Here is a 20,831-nt window from a genome sequence, read left to right as displayed (position 1 = left end):
CGATGCGTGCCCTTCTGTTATTTTTCATTCTTCCAACAAATCCTCGCATCACGTATCTATATATCCCTGACTTTATATCGCCTACTCAAACGATGTCTTCGCGTCTCGGTTCGTTTAATTTCTTTCCTTCACAATCGCTGTATTCGAATGCAAGTAAAGATGCGCTGTAAACGGATCCTACTGTACTACTAATACGCGCGCACGTGTGGCAAATGTGCAGTCATCTGTCAATAATAAAATAATAATTGTAAGTGTGTTAGTCGAATCCCATACGTGAGTCGTGAGTAATTATACGAATGAAAATTCCGCAATCGTGCAAAAATTTAATGTTATCGTTATACATATATATATATTTTTTTTGTTAAATTATATATCGACAGATAAATTGTACCAATTAATATTTATATATTTAATTTAATAATTATATATATATGTATATGTGTACACATATCACACACTCACAAACATACGTACACAGACACATATACACATATACATATAATTGCACGATTGCATTCCTATGCATATGAACATATATGTATCTATACGCTGCAACACATCTGTCTCACTTGTGGAGACAGCATAGCGAAATTGATCGAACTAGGGTTGAGAAGTATCATCTTGCTCTTTGAAACAAAAGAGAGCTTTTAATTTGAGCAAATTAAAGTATAATAGTTTATAAAACGAGATTATGTTTTCCAGCTCTTGAAAAAAAATGCAACATAAAATATAATATAAAAAGTTCTAATAAACAAAGATGGATTAAACGTGGAAAGGCAAATTATATTATAATTTATTAAGATGATAGTTTTATAAGGCTTTTGCATTGATACACAAATTGTGTAACGGAGATACAACTGTATCTAGAACTGTGTATCTAGATTGTTTTTCAATTCTGTGACTGTCAAATCAATTTGCCAATTTTATTGTCAGCGAAAAACTTTTAACTTAACGATAGGTTCTAGGATGGTAGGTTCAAATTAAGAGAGGAGAAATCGTGAGTGCATAGTGCTAATAGTTTTCTTAAGATTTCCATGAGATATCGTGATTTTTTGTATTATCTTCTCCCTTCGTTCGAATATCTCCATTGTTATTTTGAACGAATCCTCGCTCTCGATTCTCTTCCGCATCGTGTATCGCGTTAATCGCTGCGTTGAGATGTGAGAAGTTAAAATTCCATAACACAATTAGAGATAGGTATACTTTGTGGATACTATTCGCGAAAAAAAATATAACTACGAGTGTATTATATTTCAGTAATTTTACCGAAAGACTAATGTCGGTGAGAGTCTTCGAAAATAAACGATTTGTTGTTAGATGTAGCAATTTTAAAAAAGTATATAAAATTTCTACGTATACACAACACAATTTCGCTTGTTTTTCGCTTCTTTTTCTACACTTAGCTAATTTCTTCGCTTTAAGATTTTATTTTATTCGCATTATCTATTCTTGGTATTGTAATAAGGTTTTGCGCAATATTTTATAAGAATTATATATATATTTTTTCAACTAAAATCATATATATATATATATATATATCGAAATTATTAAAATCGCTTTTTCAACTAAAATCATATTATTTCAGTTAATCACATTTTCATTTCAAGATGAAATAAAGATCATAATTTTGTTATAATGCAAGCGCTCATGATTTTTTTTTACTAAAAATTATGATCTTTATTTTTCAAGATGAAACTCAAAATTATTTAATTTTCAATTTGAAAGATTAATTGAAATAATGAATGATTTTATAATTTTGAATGTACAAGAAGAAGATAATACAAAATTATAATCTTCATTTCAAGATGAAATGAAAATCATAATTTCAAGATAAAATGAAGATCATAATTATGTAATAATGCAATCGCTCATGGTTTCTTTTACTAAAAATCATGATCTTCACTTCAAGATAAAACTCAAGATTATGGTTTTTATTTCATTTTGAAAGATTTAATTAATTGAGATAATGAGTGATTTTAATAATTTCGATATATACAGGGAAAAGATAATACAAAATTATGATCTTCATTTTAAAATGAATATATATATATATTAAAATTCTTAAAATTATTATTTCAATTAATCTTTCAAATAGAAATACTCAATTTTTAAACAACGATATATCATTCACGTTTGTATTCAAAAGATTCCCGCCAAGTACGGCGGATCCTTTTTTTCCTATCTAAGCATTTAATTTTTAATTTTCCCCCTTTCATAAGGACGATCGAAAATAAATATTGCGAATCGAAAATAAGTATTGTAGATGAACCAACAATAATAAGATCGCTCGTCGACAGACGAGAAGTTAAATCGCTCAATTGACCGCTGTGGTGACAGTGTGGCACGAGGAGCCGTCAAGCTGTCGCGCAGCTTCGCTTCACGTGTCAAATACGCCAGCGCACAGCGCACTGAGCGCACACGTCGGCGATACGTCGCGGGATACAGCTGATCAAACGCCGGATTGTCTTTCCTCGCGACTCCTCGCTGCTCGTCTTATTATTTCGCGAGAGACAGGAATCCAGACCAGGAATCTCCGACGATGGCGCCGAAACAGAGGATGCGTATCGCCAACGAGAAGGCGACGAAGAACATCACCTTACGCGGAAACGTTCCCAAGTCGACGGTGAGTTTAAATTCCGGAGAATTTATATATACGAGAGGCGCACGATCTCTCGATTCATTCTCGCAAGATTCGCGCAAATCGGTCCATCCGAGAGAGAAAAGAAGAGAGATTCGAAAAGGAATGTTGTGTCAAGAGATCTGTCAAATTTCGAAGATGCGTTCCGGAAGAAAATATCGCACATATGGTTAGGGGGTGAAGTGGATGACACGAGAAGATAATGTATACACATATTTAATCTGACTCTTTTTGTTCGCAAAAATTAAAAACTCAATTCGAGATACATATTGAGATTATATATTTAACTTCTATTGTATGATTTTGATGTTCTGTCAAAATTAATTGCTTCTGATAAGGAGTCTATTTATTTTCTGTTAGAATCCAAACAACAAATGTATCGAGACATATGTGATAATTATTGAATTAAAATAATCTCTCTCTGCGTTAAAACGTTTATCTGAAGATTAATGAAAGATATTTGTTATTCTTATACAAATGTTCCATCTATTAGGTGACATTTGAAAATATATCAGCAACTATTTATCTTTATTTATCTGTATTTTGCGTCTAATTTATGTCTATATTAAACAAAGATTTTTGCCTTAGCAGAAATCGCAAGAAGAGAGCTCTCCGGTTGGTCCTTGGCTCCTAGCTTTATTCCTCTTCGTTGTTTGTGGATCCGGTAAGTACACATATGTGACAATCTGAATATAAGTTTGCAATGCAACTTTACATACCTATAAACTTGTTTGTCTTATAAGCTTGTGATTTTTTAACTTTTCTTTTTTTTAAATTTATATTTGATGTATATTTGGATTTTTGGATTTCCATAGCAGATTTTAGTTTGAGAATGATATATACATTTTTTGTTACAGCTGTATTTCAAATCATCCAAAGTATCAGAATGGCTTGAAGACGAGGAGGAAGGAAGATGCTACTGTTACTCTTAATGCAACATACCATTTACAACTCATCGCTATGCAGAAGAGAGATTGGCGAATCGTTTTAACATATTTATAAAAAAAGGAAGAGAGACATAGGAAACAAAACGTGTACTCATAATAGCAAAATTTTGACACAGTAGCTGGAAAATTATTTTTCATTTTACAGAAGCTCAAAGATTTATTTATAACATTTAGCATTTATAAGCGTTTAACTTAATTGCGGCTCCACATAGACGAAAGAAGAGCGTTCAAGTATTCAAAATAATAAAGGAAGGTTTCTAAAGGGGATCTTATTAATCAAAAATCGAGAAGGAAAATAAAGATCTGTTTATATTTGATTCTTTACTATATTCTAAACATTAATATTTTTGTTAAATACTTTTTATATTCTGCTCCCTGTCAAATATATATTCTTTCGTCTATGTGTACGTAGTAAATAATTGTATATACAGGATTTATTGTGCGGATTTCTCCTCGAGCAGGCCTTTCGAATTGATAGCTTTTAGGCTTCATCAATTTGATAGACCTGTCCTAAAGCATTCCACTGTAAACAGTTGGTAGGCTTTCTGTTATTATAATGGCCTTTGTATGAAATGTTTACGCATTATTGATGCGTGAGGGGGTCATTATATACCTATACAAAATATATATTATAATACATACACATATATCAAGAATGATTTATCTATACAAATATTTGAATATTTGCTACTGACAGTGCATTATATCTCTTTTAATAAAATATATTATCAATAAAGATATATATATATATATATTGTTTTACATGAAACATTTTAAATAACGTTTTCTAAATCACATTCTTTTCCTCTGCATATAGTTTATCCAACTGTAATCCTGTTTTTTTTTAATTTGAAAAAAGAAAAATTATATGTTTATCTTATTGTTATTTATCAAATGGATAAAAATTGTTAAAAATCAATTGTGTACACCCATTGTATTATATCTTGTTAATCTCATTTATTTATTTTTTTAATTATTTTATATATATATATATTTTTTTTTTTTTAATTTTTATTTATTTATGGTATTCTCTCCATTTATTTATTATTTTCCCTTAAAAATATAATGAGAATATGACAAAGATTTTTTTACAAGGTTATAATTTATAATATAAAATATAAATTATTATTTTTTTTTTTAATTCCCTAGAGTCTTGCCTAGCTCTTTTTCTCTGGCCATAAGATCGAGAAAAAGATGACAACATACAATCGCGATTTTAAAATTCCCTAGAGAGTCATCGTCTAGCTCTTTTTCCCTAGCCATAAGATCGAGAAAAAGATGACAACATTAAATCGCGAGCTTAAAAATTCCCTAGAAAGTCTTCGTCTAGCTCTTTTTCCCTAGCCATAAGATCGAGAAAAAGATGACAACATCAAATCGCAATTTTAAAAATTCCCTAGAGAGTAATTGTCTTGCTCTTTTTCCCTAGGAGTTTTCGAACTCTGCGTAAACAGATCAAACGCAGGCGCATAGAGTGAATAGATAAACGGTTGTTTTTGTTTTTAAACGTCTAACGAGAAGATAACAGTCCAGTGAAATTACTTGGTTCTTCTTCGTCGATTAGAAATTACAAGGAAAAAATTGTAGACACGATATAGTTAGTTTTATACGAAACGAAAACCTTTGTGGAGATCCACAAAGAATTAAACCATAAACGCATTTTGCACATAATTTTGCAAAATGTCCCACATATTTAATTTATTGGGTGGAATCGCCGAATCTAGCAGAGGTAGGCAACATTTATTTTCACGATTATAAAACGATTTGTATATATCTATATATATTATATATTTTTACAATTAGAGAACAATTTCGATGATACAACAAGATGTCTTCTTTTATAATCCATTGAAATTGTACATTCATATATAAAGACAAATATTATATTTATGGAAGAATATTTTCTATTGTATTTTCATATAAAGTTTTATTACAATATGATAGCTACAAAAAATATTCTAGATCAAGCAATTATCTTGTTTTGTACAAAGAAAAAAGTGTTTTATTGTAATATATAAAAATTGTTATATTAAATGGACTGATGATAAATTCACTTCTCTAGGTCAAGTGACAAAACCTATTGCGCAGTCCGAAGTGCCTCACGATGTTAAACTGAATTCTCTTAAGACTATGGGAGGCACAAAACCAAAAGGATTATCAATAAGATCTAATTCTAATATGAATTTATCTCATAGTACACCTTTCAATATTAAGAAAAATACAAATGCTAAAGATCAGGATTGTCTAAAGCTAAAAGTGACACAATTAAATATTAGTGGACGCCCAATATCTCCAAGCAAAGAAAAGGCAAAGGTAATAAAATTTATTATTTTGAATATTCAAACACATATACATTGAGTACAAATTATTATTATTACAATTTTCTGGTTGTATCTAACAAACTTATATTGTGTATTTTTGTCAATATTTAATCTTCGTTAAAAAATTATTTGCAATTTTTTTTTATAGAAGCTAATTGCACATTCATCCAAGTTCAATGAACCTCTGAAAGAACCTCTGAAAGAAAAAACTTTGATTAATAAAAATACGAAAGCGCAATTAAGTGAAGATGTTTTCAAGAAACCATTGCCTCCTAAAAAACATACTAAGAAATTTCTTAAACCAGAAAGATTAACATATTGGTCTGACGATCAACATAAATTTGGTATGTATGGGACCATTGTTCTTGTTTAATAGACAATTTAACAAACAGACAATTGATATTTAATTATTATATATAGTAGAACTCTAATGTAGTAATATACTCATAAATCAATCTTTTTACGTAGACTATGGATATATAGAGGCCATAGAAAAAGAATTTAAAGACTTGTTTTCTAAGGAGAAAGAGAATATAAAGCCTTCCGAAGAAAGGAATTTTACATCAGGTATAAAGCTCAACATATATAATTATTTGTTTATTTCGAAGTTTATGATTCACGTTTTTTTTCCTTTTTTTTCAGAAACACCAGTCATGTTAGAAGTTCCAAAACTTGTTTTTGATAGATCTTTTGATAAAGATCATAAAAAATTTTGGTCGTGTGACCTACCTGAAATATCTGATATATCTGATGATGATGGTCTGTAGTGATAACTATTAATAAGAGTTATTTTAATATTGTAATCTTAGATTTTTATAAGAGTAGATGTAAGGCTAAATTCTATTATAATAATTTATTTTCTATAATTATAGATATATGTTCTTGTATTAATAAATATAGTTAGAGCACTGTATTTATATCCACATCAAATTATTTTTAAATAATGAAAAAATTTAATATAATTTTGAAATATAATTTTTATTAAGTTATGATGTTTAAAAGTAACATATACGTTAGTTTATAATAAGCTTTTTTTAGTCTTATATTACTACATTATTACAGAATCATTTGAATATATTAAGTATTTCCTTGGTTTATTAGTGTAATAATAATATTTTATTTTAATTGATTTTATGGTTTGATGAAATATTAAACATTTTTTACATTTTGCTGTTACAAAAAATTGCGCCAAAATATTTGAAACGACCACAGATGTCGCTTTTCACAAAACATCTGTTTCCTGTGTTTCTCAATAATAAACACTTGTCAAATAACAGAAAGAGAAGTGTATATGTTTGATAAATTATGATAAATATAGAGTTATTGCTATTTTATATAAAATCCAACAGACGTATTGTGTGAAATGTTTATAATGTAAATTAAAATTAATCTTGCGATCTGGAAATATATATCTTGAGGATAAATGTGATTTCAAAGGATAACCTTTATTATAAAATAAACTTATAATAATGTAAATGAGACTCTACTACTCTATTGTCAAAAATTCTATTATACTAATAACAAAGCATTTTCTCCAAGAATTTACACCAACTATGTAAATGCGAATACATTTATAAGAGAATCTTACTGAGATACATCAAAGATGGATCAAAATATTGCACAGACTCTATTCACGCAAGGTGCCAAGTTGATTTTATTGGATGTACCAACCGGCACTGATATTGGAATTGATATGAAATCGTGGAATACAGGACATAATTTCAAGGGCATTAAAATGATCCCATCTGGGGTGCATTTTGTGCATTACAGGTAACATTAGCGTGTCAAATATATTGCTTTACGAGTTTACTGAATTATTTATATAATATTTAAAATTATATATATTACATATTTTTCATTTAATATTTTATATTTCTATAAATTAATTTTGATTTTATATTTAATATATATATAATAACATATATAACATGATATCTAATATAATTTAATATTTTTTTTAGCACAGTGAGTGAACATGGCGAAATGGCACCGAGAATTGGTTTCTTTCACGACTTCAAGAAGTGTGAATTCTTAGTAAAAAGATGGGACAGCAAGGAAGAAGATATCAGCTCGGAATGTAAGAAAACAAGATTGTTAATTATTCGAGAATTATTCATTCCTAATAATATTATGACATCTTCCAACAATAGCTGTGCCAGAGGAGACGATTCAAAGGTTGAAAGATAATTTAAAGGAATTGGACAGATATCTAGGACCATATCCGTACGAGATATGGAAACAATGGATGGAATTAACGAGCGAAATCACCGAATCTCTCGTGGCGAGATGCTCGCCGCTATGCGGGTGAGTTGCATCTTAACTTAAGATATTAAGACTTAAATATGTATGCATAAAATGCATTGAAATACTGTTTCATTCAGTTACGTGCGATCCGCTTTGGAATTGGAGAACTGCAGCGATGCTTTGAGACCGCGTGGCGGAAAAATCGACGATAAGCGAAGGAGATCCGGGAGACTCACCGTCGAGGACAAGGAGGAGGAGTTGCTGCCGAATTTGAAACCGAAACCTGGCACGGAACTTAGACTCACGGAAATACCGGATAAGCATTATCCCGACGACGCGACTCCGAGCGAGATAACGCGACATTCTCTCGATTCCAGTTACGTCTTGGAAGTTATCTTGAAGAAATTACGAGAGTAAGTCTGAAACAATAAGCTGAAATCAGTTTAAAGGTTGAGAGAGGCAGAGAAAGAAATATGAGATACAAAAGAAACAGGGTGTCTACTTCCTGGAAAAACCGGGGATTGTTAGAAATTTTTTTTTATCTTGAAAAATCCAGCAAGTCATAGAATTTTATTGAGACTCCAGGAATTTTCTCAAAAATTGTGTTTTTGATAATTTTACTCTCATTTAATATTTACGAAACATATCTAACATATCTTTGCAATATTTAAATTTATATTAAAATCTCAATCTGTGATTTTTTATTGACGATCTCTTTTTAATATCAAGATCTTATGTAAGTTTAATAGAAAATTGTTTAATTTTTTAATAATATTTAAATAAATTAGTACTCTAAGACATTTATAATAAATTATTTTTTTATATTTTTATTTTGTTTTTGCATTTTAATCGTCCAAATTAATTAGATAAATCAATATTAAACGCGCGAACGATAAAGAACTTATTTTAAAAAGCATGCATCTACAAATTTTCTTATTTCACATAGTATTTTAAATGAAATGAAAATACTTGGAAAATCAGAGAATTCTTTTTTTCAAGATGTGAGTAGACACCCTGAAAAAAAAACGCGTTTTCTAAAAATATCTACTTTTGTAATTGCTTGTACGATTCTCAGACCTGTCGAAATCATCGGGGAGATGCAGCTGGCATTCATTTGCTTCCTGGTCGGTCAGAGCTTGGACGCCTTCGAGCAGTGGAAGAAACTTGTGTCGCTGATCTGCGACGTGGACAACGCGATTCCTCAATATCGTTCTATCTACATGGAATTTCTGCAAGCTCTCGAAATAGAACTATTATACGTTCCTGAGGAAGTTCTGTGCGACATCGTAGCGAGCAGTAATTTCGTGTATCACAATCTGTGCAAACTATTCGGTAACATTGAATCTAACTCCGAGGTGGACGGTCGACTCAAGTCTTACGCGAAACGTTTGCAGAGCCGATTGACCGCGAAGTTTCTATGGGACTTTTCGAATTTGCTCGAGGAGACGGACGACGAAGCGCCTGTAGTCGTAACTCTGGCATAAATGCAAATAAATGAATCATAAGACATGAACGAAATATGATATACATATATTATTTTTAAGAGAATATAAATATCCTCTCTTATATAAATATAAATTCAATAAATCGTGGAAAGCTTTTCTTGGATATATACATATATATATTATTATATGTTAATATTAAATTCTGTTATATTTTAAAGATTTTGAATAATTATTTTATTGTATTTCCATACATCAACAATTTTCCTTTCTTATTAATTTTATTCTGATTATATACTTAGATTATTAAACAATGTAGTTATTTTAAATATATTTAAATATTATATATATATTTTTTTAAATATAATTGCTTTTATAGAAAGAGAGAAAGATTTATCAATAGATTTCTAAAATATATACTACAAATAATAGTATGTAATTAACGAATTAAATAGTATATGTATAATTAACAAATTAAAAAAAAATGTTTCCGCCCGGGATCGAACCGGGGACCTTCCGCGTGTTAGGCGGATGTGATAACCACTACACCACGGAAACACACGCTTAACGTATTCTCATTATTGAATTATATAGCAGTATAATAAAATAAATGGTATATGAAACATTTTTTAATATAATTAAAATACAGAAAATTTGTGTTATAAAGTTCTGAAAATATTTCTAATGAATTATTTATTATTTATTACGTTCGATATGCGTGTGCAATGTATTTAACAATTTTTGATTGGATATTTATTCTTGAACACTAATAATATATATGTAGAGTATATAAAAATATATTTAATAATATAAGTATATACATATGTATATACAAATTAAAAATTAAATTATGGGGAATTAATAAATTATTGGAGAATTACATGACAGAGAAAGAGAGAGAAAATATCGCTTTTATTAACATATGAAATTATTTGATAATATATTAGATAACAGACACATACATACGCATTACGATGAAAAAAGAATTTGCCAAATCTGTTAACGTTGTTTGTTCAGAACGTGCGAAAGAAATCTTTATTCAGGTGCAGAGGCGGCTGTTTCGAGGGCTCGCTTCTCCGCGGATAGCAGAGTAATTTTCTCTCCGTATTTCTCACGAAGACTTTGAAATAAAGACAGCTGGGTTTCGTATTCCTTCTTGAGGTCCGCGTTGAGTCGCATCGCTGCATCCATTTTGCTAATCATTACGTTATGCCGATCGCGTTCTTCGGTGATCTTCTTTTCCATATTGTCGACTTCGGCCTATAACATGTATATCACATATATATTAGTTTAAAATATAATTCTGAATCGCTTTTCCTCTCTAATCACACACACTTGTCAGCGATGATCAGAGAAACACTTTCCAAGAATAGATACATCAAAAGAAATTAATTCAAATTGTTTGTGAATTTGTGTATGTGTATATAAAATCTTGATTAGGCCCGAATTTTTTTCTTCTTGAGTTCCTTGTTATTTAAAAAAAAGAGAGAGAAAAGATATTGGAAAGAAAAAAAGAACTAAAGAAGAAAAATGTTATCTTATTTTTAGATTTTATAAACTGTATCTCTAGCTCATATATAAACAGCCCTTTTCATACTTGTAATTCTGTATAAAATATTGTATATATAAATGTCACCGAAAGAATGAGAAGATCACTCGCGATTCACCTGCAACTGCTTCACTTCCATGTTACGGATCTGCAGTAGATCTCGCGTGATCGATACCACCTCCTTCAACGAAGCCACCTGATTGTTCAAGGCGTTAATCTGACTCTCCTGATTCATCGCCACGCGATTTCGTTCCTCGTACATCAACGCGGTTTGCACCAGCTGACCGCGCAACTGCTCCACCGATCGTTGAAGAGTATCTTCAGTTTCACTATCCTGATTTCTTCTCACCTCATAGGATGTTTGCAACGCGGCCAGCTTCGTCTCTGTCTCTTCCAGTTTCTTTCGATAATCGTCGCGCTCCTTCATCCTTTTCTGAAGAGGACAAGAGAATCATATCCTTAGATTTTGTGTAAAAATTAAAAAGATTCACGAATCTTTTAGAACATAAAGAGCATATATATCGAAAAGATTCTGTTTGCGAGAAGATGACTTGTTATAGAAAATTATAGAATTTTAAATACTATTTGCTGTTATACATATATAACAATTAATTAAATTATAATTTTAGACAAAAAAAAATAACAAATTATAATAGAAGAATATAATTTAAAAGACATGGAAGTTTTCCAGAAGAGCTACATAAATGTATAGCAAGGACGTGGAAAATGGCCAAATAATTTTTCTAAAAATATGATGATTTATAACTTGGTTATCGAGCTGATTGTGAGATGATTCGTTTCTTTCAGGACAGTCCGCGTTCTCTACGGATTTTCTCACCCGCACTTCCGCCTCCAGACCGGATATCCTCGCATCATGGTTCGAATTATCAGCCTAAGTGCAATGGAAAACATGATTGATAAAAGAATAGTAATTTAAATTAAATATAATTTAAAAAATAAAATAATTTAAAAAGTAAAATAAAATTAAAATTAAAATTAAATACTAATTTTAAAAATCTACAGAGAGAGAGAGAGAGAGAGAGAGAGAGAGAGAGAGAGAGAGAGACGGAATTGTAATACATATAATCAATAATCTGTTCTTTCTTTCACCTTTTCTTCATTGGCAAATCCCGACTGCGACGTTTCTTCACTTCTTTGAAGAGCGATCGCAGATAAACTTTCAACTTTGGATTCTTCAGCATCTTCCGCAGCTATATGTGCGATCTCTACAGCATTCGGATTAGCTGCCTCTTCATTTATCACTTCTGCTGAACCCTCAGTTGCAGCTTCAGCCTGCACGTTTGAAGACAAGGCTGAAACTTCTTTCACGGCTGCAACTTCATCTTCGCAGCATTTTAATTCGACAGTTGACAGCGAAATTACATCACAATTGACACAATCGGTCTTTTCAATGACGATCTTTGCATCTCCGCTGGCTATAGGATCTGTTCCTCTTAATTTCGACATCTCTCTCTTTCTGCAAGAATGACATTTAATTAGTAAAACAGAAGAACGCGAGAAATGATACTTTTTTTCACTCCACATGTCATATTTTAAGCGAATAAAATGTCACACACCTTTGTTAAATCCTTTTATATAAATATAAATAATATATATAACACATGTTATGAATTATCAAAGCTACAATGAAGTGACTCTTGCATTGTACTTAATGATATTTCAGGCGCTCAATTATGTGATAAAAATAATTTGAAGAAGAATGATTTACTTAGAAAGGACAGTGTATATATGTGTATCTGGTATTCCTTGTCAAAGTAACTCTCATCGAAACTTCACTGTTAACCAGAGCGACTGGACATCGACGACTAGAAGCGTAAGGTAGATATTTTTGGCTATTCGCCGTTCGTTCTATTTCGAGTTACATGTTACATCTTAGCACTTTAATGATATTCATCTGCTCAGTCACATGTGATATTAACAGTTTGCGTTTATGAAAACGAATTATTTTAAAACATATAAAAATTTTATTCATTTAATTATTTAGATGACATTTAAGATTATAAAATTATCGACTTTATATATATAATTTTATTTTGATTTTTTCATATTTTACTTTATTCTATAATTTCTCAAAATTGAGAAAAACAAAATTAAAATTATTTTTTGCGTTTACGGAAACTGAATTATTTTTATAGATTTTTCTCATTTAATACGTGTTAATTTATTTAATTTAGATGACATTTAAGATTATAAAATTGTCGATTATATATATATATATATATATATATATATATAAAAAAGTATATGTATATATATATATATATATATATATATATATATATATAAGTATATATATATGTGTGTGTGTGTGTGTGTGTGTCTGAATGCTTTCCAAATGTTAAAAGAAAATTATGGAAAAATAATAATGCTAAAATATTAATTTAATATTATAATTAAAATAGTAATTATTTTCATAAAATATTTTATTGATATTTGAGCATTATTATTTTTCCATAATTTCCTTTCTTTAATATTTGGAAAGTATTTAGTTACTCGCATCCCATTGTTCATAATTATTCCTATATATATATATATATATATATATATATATATATATATATACTGTGAGAAAATATCACTTTAACAAAATTTCAATAAATTAGAAATTTCTTTATAAAAATTTCTTTAAAAAATTTCTAATTTTTCTAAAAATTTTGATAAACAAAAATTTGTCATTTATTCTTCAGAAACGCATTAGAAAGACTCTAGAACGATAGTCGATATAATCAAAAGAAATATTGGAATCATGATATATACATATATAATATATAAAAATTATAATTGTTATTTTTATAACCACACACAAATACACTCTTTTATATAAATATATTAGTACAAATACAGTTTTTTTTTTAAATCATACTTAATTCGCAACCTTTCTTTCTGTCTTTCAAATGCGCTTTAAGTATTTTTAACAGTTGCAGCCTTTGTAAATGAGTGTAGGCAATGGATAGCATTTGTAATGCCATTGTTTGAACGTGAATGCCACCGTTTGAGAAGAGATCGTGTCCCAGCTCCAAACAAGTGCCAAAGTCGCATTCGTCCGCAGCTATCGTCGCTAATCTTACGATTTCCTCGAGTTTCACGAATGACGTCTTTCTCTCGTCCGAAGTGCCAGCTTCCTCTATCTGCTTCAATATCTTCTGCAAATCGTCTGTAACGTATCAGTAAAATAATTACATTCAGCATTCAGTTTCATTAAATATAATGAAACTATACAATTGTGTAAATAAAATAAGATATCTTTCTTAAATATATCACAAAAAAATTTAATTGTTGAATGTATGTATGTATATGCATCAAATGTGATCAATGCGTTATCAATTGTACTTACTGTCTGTTGCTGCCAAATCTCTGTAACCCAGTTGAGTCTTCTTATCATAAGGGACTATAATGCCTGCTTTGTGAAAGGTTCGTGCTACAACTCGCCTCTCTCTCGATCGCATGTTTACGGTGTTCTTTTCCAGAGTTATATTACGCTGTTTAGCAAAGTTCTTCAACTGGGAATGCAAGCGCATTATACTAGTTTTCTCGAAAGGATTGGCCGATTTCGCTTTATCTTGCAAATAAGCGCTATATTTTAAATAATAATACGCAAATATAATTAAAAAAATAATATATATGAAATAATAAATATATAAACATATATGTATATACATATTTGAAGAAATTTATATATATTAATATAGTTGAATATTGCTGAAACTATAGCTGTAATGAGAAAATATTTTATACTAAAAGTTATATTTATATTAAAAGTTAAAAAGTTTCAAAAGGAAAATAGTTGATACTTTTGAATTTTAATTAAGGTCATTTTTCAGGGACAACTTAGTTTCTTTTAAATGGAACCTTAATTTTTTTTCTTTAAGTAAATCGATTTTTCTTATGTACTTACTCAACAGCACCAAATATATTTTCTGCAATAGGTTCAAATATGCAATTCACATGTGCTCGATTTTTTGCTACAAACACTGGTTTCTCGGTAGCACTATCTCGCCAGTAACCAAAATGTAATCCTTCCTTGTCGTCGCACTTTATAACAGTCTATAAGTAAAATTTTTGTGTTAGAGCTACATTTTTAGTTTTTAATATTTATATATAAACATAATGCTATTCTCATATAGATATTAGTTGTTAAGAACAAATGTCATTTATAGAAATTAAATTCATCTCACGTACCTGAAATTCTGGAGGATCATAATAATATCTCCAATGTATCAAGTACTTTTCCTTATCACTCTCATTCTCAGAACTCTTAATTTTACCATCTAGCACATCGTATGGGCCCACCAGTTTTAAACGAACAGATTTACATGCCAGAAGGGGATTATCTTTTGATATACCTTTACAAAATTCATAGAACTGAAAAAAATCTATTGGCATTTCGATCAGAAATAGATCCATAATAATTTTTTCAGCATCAATATTGGATGCCGATGCATTCTCAGCTATGCTGCACTCAGCTGATGATTCAGGCGAATTAGACTGATTAGATGGCGTTTGCAGGCTTGATGCATCCTTATCCGATGTTTCTGTTTTGACATTAGAATCTTTGTTGCTGTTTCTAGTATCATTTCTTTCTGGACTTTTTAGGGAGACATCATGCAAATTTCTTTGACAGAACTCGTGTAGCTTTTGCAACTTTCTTTGCGGACTTTTCGGCTGCGTCTTCCTCTTATCGTCTTTCAGAGGATTTTTTCTCTTTATGCCAGTTATAGTCTTTTCAGCTTCTTGTTTCACCTGCAAAATTTTTGACAGATTAATTAGCGATTATGCGTCGATATATCATCAATTAACGTTAATTATTATATTAATTATTATTTTTTGACGTTATTATATTAATTATATATTAAACGTCTTAATTATTATCAATTTGTTCTTTGTTTAAGAGTTGTACGATACCGTTTCTTCTTTTGGCGGGTGTTTGTATTTGCTGTGATGCTGAGGATTTTTCTGATAACACTTGACACCGTATTGACAAGGGATTCGCGGATCGTCCTTATAGATCCGAAATTGAGCGTCCTCGGACGACATCGTACACGTGAAATGAAAGATATATTAGAGATATAGACTTTTTATCATTATCGAAAAATTTAGAATCTGCAACCGACGTAGGGACGCGCTATTGAGGTTATCTTCCTTTACGTCATCTGTCCTTGGCTGAACACGTGTTTGTAGAAGCTGTTCGTTTGTGTGCGTGTGTGTGAGAGAGAGAGAGAGAGACATTTTTATTCTTTTCAAAATTGGCACCTGTTGCATTCTAAGTAGATTTTTATACACAAAAAAGTGAAAAAGAAACAAGTATATATTTAGACTTTGAGATAAGAATAAAATTGAAGTATAGTAAAAAGTAGAAATTGCAAAGAAAAAATTATTATCGTATATATATTATCTTTTCTCGTTATATAAATAAAATATTAATATATGTATATACATACATGTTATATCTGTAAAAATAATGCTGACAATGAATATAAAACGTAAATTAAATAGAAAATAAAATTGCTATAATATTTTATCTTGCAGTAATATATATATGTATATATATATTATTTTGTTGCCTGCAAACTGCAAACACAATGCTGACCATAAAACATAAATTAGATTAAAGAACAAAATTTCTGTAACAGTATATCTTGATAATTACATTTATAATTTAGAGATTCTATTCAATTTAAATATTTATGATTTATTTAAAAAAGATGAAACCTATGTTTATATAACCATATATATATAATTGATTTTTTATTATATTCGGTAACATTTCTTAACAAATTGTATAATTTCATATGTATGTATAATATATAATATAAGTAAAGTAATCATAAAGAATGAATATACTATATTGACAATATAATACGTATAATTGAAATATAATAAAAATCTGAGACTCTTAATTAAGTTCGTACAATTAGAATATTCTGAAATTAATCGAGACAGTATCTTTGAATCGTAAATGCACTGTGCGTGCTCCCACTTTTTTTCCTCCGATCTATCCTCTCAACAAAGTTCAAGAATCCTCTTATTGTTAGTAAGAAGAACACACTACGCTCATCTGATACTGAACGAATAATTAACCTTTATAAACGGTATAGAAATGACTCGTTTAAAATTAGGTAGACGTATCGGCCTTATTATCGTATTAAAAATGTATATTACTCTTTTTTTAACGCAAGGAATGTTTATGCCACTGCTCGTGCCTCCGGCAGGAAGCTCTCCCAATACTTGACGAGTTGATTCTGGTGTTGTAGCATCGATTCCAGATACTCAATCAGCTGCTTTTTGAAATCTTGCACTCTGACCAATTCGAAACGTTCCACCTCCTCCTTTATCATTTTCGAGATATTATCGAATTCTTCCTGACCTCTGTCCACCTTCGCCTCCCATTCTATGACTTCGGTCGCCGCCTGACTCGTCTTGTCCGTCCTGCCTGATTGCTCGAGCCGCGCTTTTTGTTCGCGCTTCTTGTTCAACATCAATTGAGCATGCTGCCAATTTTGAAAGACCTTCACTCTCTCGTGAAAGACATCCTGAAGAAGACAGAAGAACATCTCGTATAAAGAATGTAACTTGAATCAAGAGCATGTAAATACAATAATAAACACCAACTTTAATTGCACCAATAAGCGCGACGTAATCTCTCAACATTTCTCCAAATTGATAGAGATCGCTGTTGCTTTGCGTCTTCCTGATGACCTCGACCTTTTCTAGAGTTTCGGCCAACTGCGCCAACGCTCTGCCGAGAGACGCACCAGGTTCACCATGACCAAGGACGGCGACCGATTTTGCCGTAGCACCAGTGCAGTTTGCTAATTCCCTTCTTTGATTTGTTAAGCAATCGACTGCGGAATGCAATGCACGTAACTGAATATCAAGGGAATCTATTTGCGATGTTTTCTCCTCAAACCACTGTAAAGAAATAGACTTTTCTTTATTCAGTTTATTTTTTCAAGCAGTTTTGTATACTTTAAATAATGAATAATTTTGAATATTGTATCGCCGAATATTGCTGACAAATTATTTTAAATTTATACGATTTAATTATTTTAAATTTTATATTCGACAGTATGTTAATCTATGACAATATAATTATATCACATTATGTTAATTTAGGACAATATAATTATTTTAAATGTGACTAAAACATATGTGTGAATTAGATTAAAATACTAGTAAAATAATGAATGGATGTGTTGATGTCAAATGAACGTACCTTACTCTCCTAATGCAAGCAACAAAAAGTCATTTCACGATACTTTGTAGGAAATACATGCAAGAAGAAATATGTGTTTGTATTGAAGAAATCTCACCATATCGCTTTCATCCATTTTGTATGTTATCTTGTTAACAGTTTCTCCAACTTTGTTGAAAAGTCGCATTACTCCTTTGCCACTCAATGCTGATGTATTGGTAGCCTTAGGCAATTCTATATCTATAAAAAAAATCAAATATTAATTTCAAAATATTCTTTTACAGAAGAAACATTTCTCAAGACACTTACGTAATTTACTAAGAAATATTATTACTTACTAGCTTCTAAAAATTCTCTGAAATCAGGATCAATACTCAGAACAGGATGTGCCGCTGTTCTATTCAAGTATCTCTCGAGAGCTGCTCTACGTCGTTCAAGAAATTCAGTAGAACTCGAATTTTGTTCTTGATTCTTATCTCCAGACATTTTAATTTTCGTCGTTCCTATCAATAATATATATAATATATATGCAGTTCTTTATAATTTTCTTATAATTGTGTGCAAAATTAAATTATGATCCTACCAATGACACTTTTTTCTGGGGCTGGTGGAATTATTCTGCCGTTCCTAAGATATTTTTCTGTCAATTTGTCATGAAGACCTAGAAAATCACTGAAACGTCTAATTACACTAAAGTTTCTCTTCTTAAAAATAAGCATATTCGTTCTTGTTTCGACTTTGTATGCAACATAGGCGCCCATTCCATCACCTATCTTTTGAGGAGAAGTGACAGTAATCTTCAAGAAAACTTCAGATGTGTCTGCTGGAACCTACATAACATATAAAAAAATAATATAAATAATATTTAAGTCATTTAATAGCAATTCAAACCACGATTGTACTAATATAATTTACCTCTTCTAAAGACCGAGAATGGATAATACTTGTAGAAAGTGTGTCTGCATTATCATTGATAGGAACATCATGAAGATCGCCGATATCTGTATTTATCGGTCCTAGCGGAGGACTCAAGGGACCCGGAGCTGGGCTGGACATGGAGGAGAATGAATTATTCTCTTCCGCCTCTCGTAAGGACAACTTTGGTAATTCCGCTTGAATCTTGGACACTCCATTGTAAGGTGAAGTATCCTCCAATTGACTTTGTTCCTATAAATATATAAATATTAATCTGTATGCAAATTTACAAATCTATGTGTCACAATTATTATATTTTGATAATATTGAATTACCATATTATATCAATAAATTTATAATAGAATTATAAATGACTTTTATAATGAATGGTCACAATAATATAGTTGCTTTCCTTTTACACTCAAGTGATACTGAGTCACTCAGTTATGCGAGTATTTTATACTCAGATATGACGTCATTGGTTCAGTGAGTAAAAGGAACGCGCAAGTGAGAAAATATTCTCAATAACCTTAAATTCATTTGTAAATTGTATCGTGAGCAATCGTGAGAGTAAAATTTCCTGCTTATTTTGATGACCAAGCACAACAATAGTTGCTTTCCTTTTACATGAAAACTTTGGATGTCATAACTCTAATAATACAGGTTCATAACCTTACTTTTAATGTGAGTTTATTAAACTCAATAAAGCACACGGTCTCGATTGTGTGCACAAACTCAGTTGAATCTCACTTCTCCAGCATCAAAAGGAACGTGCATTCAACTGAGTTATGACGTCACAAGTGAGAATTATCTGAGTTTTCATGTAAAAGGAAAGCAACTAATATGGAAGATGTGTCAGCAAAATTATTTATTCTCATGCAGAGGAAAATATTTTCGGATCAAAGAGTAGAATTTCGATGACGGGTTTAATTGTTCTTCCGCGTTATTTATAATATACAGATGCAAAAAAGTCTTATCACTTCTATCTTTGTGAAATAAATACGGATCGTTCTCTCTCTCTCTCTCTCTCGCGAGACACAAATTTTTACACAATCATATATGTTTCTCGTAATTTCGATTCTCCGTGTCATCGGTAGCTTCTTTAGCCAGATACCTGAACGGCGGACGCGAAGATATCTTCATCGTCGTCCTCCAGATCGTCCAATTTGGTCTCGTTGGTGTCGAATAGCGGCGGTGATTCCATCATATCGGCCATCTTAGCGGTTCTGTCAAGCGCATTAGGCTCTCTCCCTCTCTCTCGTTGGTTCGCCCCAGGGATCGGCCCCACTGATGCCAATTTCAGGGGCGAGCCTCGAGTCGCGGCGGGTGGTGGGGGGAGAGGCGTGGTGGGGGCTGGGAGGTGCGCGCGCCGTTTCGTCACGTGACCGCGTCACGTGGCTGCGTCACGTGGTTTGGTGTGCCCCCCACTCCCACCTCTGCGCAGCCGCCAAACCACGTGACGCAGCCACGTGACGCGGTCACGTGACGAAACGGCGCGCGCACCCCCGAGCCCCCACCATGCCGCTCCCCCCTCCACCCATCGCGGCTCGCGGCTCGCCCCT

General features: G+C 31.3%; 6 protein-coding genes and 1 non-coding gene across 11 annotated transcripts; 3 read left to right on the top strand and 4 right to left on the bottom strand.

The window, feature by feature from the left end:
• Positions 1-2,363: 2,363 nt before the first annotated feature.
• On the top strand, positions 2,364-4,354 carry LOC145936359 (stress-associated endoplasmic reticulum protein 2-like). The gene is made up of 3 exons (XM_083038513.1): positions 2,364-2,623; positions 3,230-3,302; positions 3,496-4,354. The coding sequence occupies exons 1-3, from the start codon at positions 2,540-2,542 to the stop codon at positions 3,531-3,533; spliced, it is 195 nt and encodes a 64-aa protein (XP_082894639.1). The 5' UTR covers positions 2,364-2,539; the 3' UTR covers positions 3,534-4,354.
• Positions 4,355-5,035: 681 nt separating this feature from the next.
• Positions 5,036-6,819, top strand: LOC145936145 (uncharacterized). Its single transcript, XM_083038045.1, has 5 exons — positions 5,036-5,314; positions 5,648-5,898; positions 6,055-6,250; positions 6,375-6,473; positions 6,549-6,819. Exons 1-5 carry the CDS (start codon positions 5,266-5,268, stop codon positions 6,671-6,673), a joined length of 720 nt encoding a protein of 239 aa, XP_082894171.1. The 5' UTR covers positions 5,036-5,265; the 3' UTR covers positions 6,674-6,819.
• A 341-nt stretch (positions 6,820-7,160) lies between these two features.
• On the top strand, positions 7,161-9,668 carry LOC145936360 (protein AAR2 homolog). 2 transcript variants are annotated; one of them, XM_083038515.1, is made up of 5 exons: positions 7,161-7,676; positions 7,868-7,983; positions 8,057-8,210; positions 8,288-8,563; positions 9,226-9,668. In XM_083038515.1, exons 1-5 carry the CDS (start codon positions 7,510-7,512, stop codon positions 9,632-9,634), a joined length of 1,122 nt encoding a protein of 373 aa, XP_082894641.1. In that variant the 5' UTR covers positions 7,161-7,509; the 3' UTR covers positions 9,635-9,668. The 2 variants fall into 2 exon arrangements, with proteins under 2 accessions (XP_082894641.1, XP_082894642.1); XM_083038516.1 differs by having other exon boundaries at positions 7,542-7,676; positions 7,873-7,983.
• A 409-nt stretch (positions 9,669-10,077) lies between these two features.
• Positions 10,078-10,150, bottom strand: Trnav-aac (transfer RNA valine (anticodon AAC)). Its single transcript has one exon. It is a non-coding gene; the product is annotated as a tRNA-Val (tRNA).
• Positions 10,151-10,485: 335 nt separating this feature from the next.
• Positions 10,486-14,170, bottom strand: LOC145936174 (uncharacterized). 4 transcript variants are annotated; one of them, XM_083038087.1, is made up of 5 exons: positions 14,038-14,170; positions 12,252-12,618; positions 11,908-12,033; positions 11,260-11,574; positions 10,486-10,852 (listed from the first exon to the last, which is right to left on the bottom strand). In XM_083038087.1, exons 2-5 carry the CDS (start codon positions 12,606-12,608, stop codon positions 10,628-10,630), a joined length of 1,023 nt encoding a protein of 340 aa, XP_082894213.1. In that variant the 5' UTR covers positions 12,609-12,618; positions 14,038-14,170; the 3' UTR covers positions 10,486-10,627. The 4 variants fall into 4 exon arrangements, with proteins under 4 accessions (XP_082894213.1, XP_082894212.1, XP_082894211.1 ...); XM_083038086.1 differs by lacking the exon at positions 14,038-14,170 and adding an exon at positions 12,871-13,187; XM_083038085.1 differs by lacking the exon at positions 14,038-14,170 and adding an exon at positions 12,719-13,186.
• Hpf1 (Histone PARylation factor 1) lies at positions 13,930-16,324 on the bottom strand. The gene is made up of 5 exons (XM_083038084.1): positions 16,065-16,324; positions 15,342-15,902; positions 15,058-15,206; positions 14,497-14,735; positions 13,930-14,316 (listed from the first exon to the last, which is right to left on the bottom strand). Exons 1-5 carry the CDS (start codon positions 16,194-16,196, stop codon positions 14,015-14,017), a joined length of 1,383 nt encoding a protein of 460 aa, XP_082894210.1. The 5' UTR covers positions 16,197-16,324; the 3' UTR covers positions 13,930-14,014.
• Positions 16,325-16,890: 566 nt separating this feature from the next.
• Positions 16,891-20,560, bottom strand: Snx1 (sorting nexin 1). The gene is made up of 7 exons (XM_083038175.1): positions 20,384-20,560; positions 19,270-19,521; positions 18,938-19,184; positions 18,693-18,857; positions 18,473-18,594; positions 17,772-18,071; positions 16,891-17,692 (listed from the first exon to the last, which is right to left on the bottom strand). The coding sequence occupies exons 1-7, from the start codon at positions 20,483-20,485 to the stop codon at positions 17,345-17,347; spliced, it is 1,536 nt and encodes a 511-aa protein (XP_082894301.1). The 5' UTR covers positions 20,486-20,560; the 3' UTR covers positions 16,891-17,344.
• Between the last annotated feature and the right edge of the window lie 271 nt (positions 20,561-20,831).

Source organism: Prenolepis imparis, unplaced genomic scaffold (assembly GCF_030444845.1).
Source record: "Prenolepis imparis isolate NDT839.2.m4 unplaced genomic scaffold, iyPreImpa1.0 SCAF_5, whole genome shotgun sequence".
Taxonomy (NCBI): domain Eukaryota; kingdom Metazoa; phylum Arthropoda; class Insecta; order Hymenoptera; family Formicidae; genus Prenolepis; species Prenolepis imparis.
The sequence above is the reverse complement of the archived record's forward strand: the minus strand, read 5'-3'. Positions and strand labels throughout refer to the sequence as shown.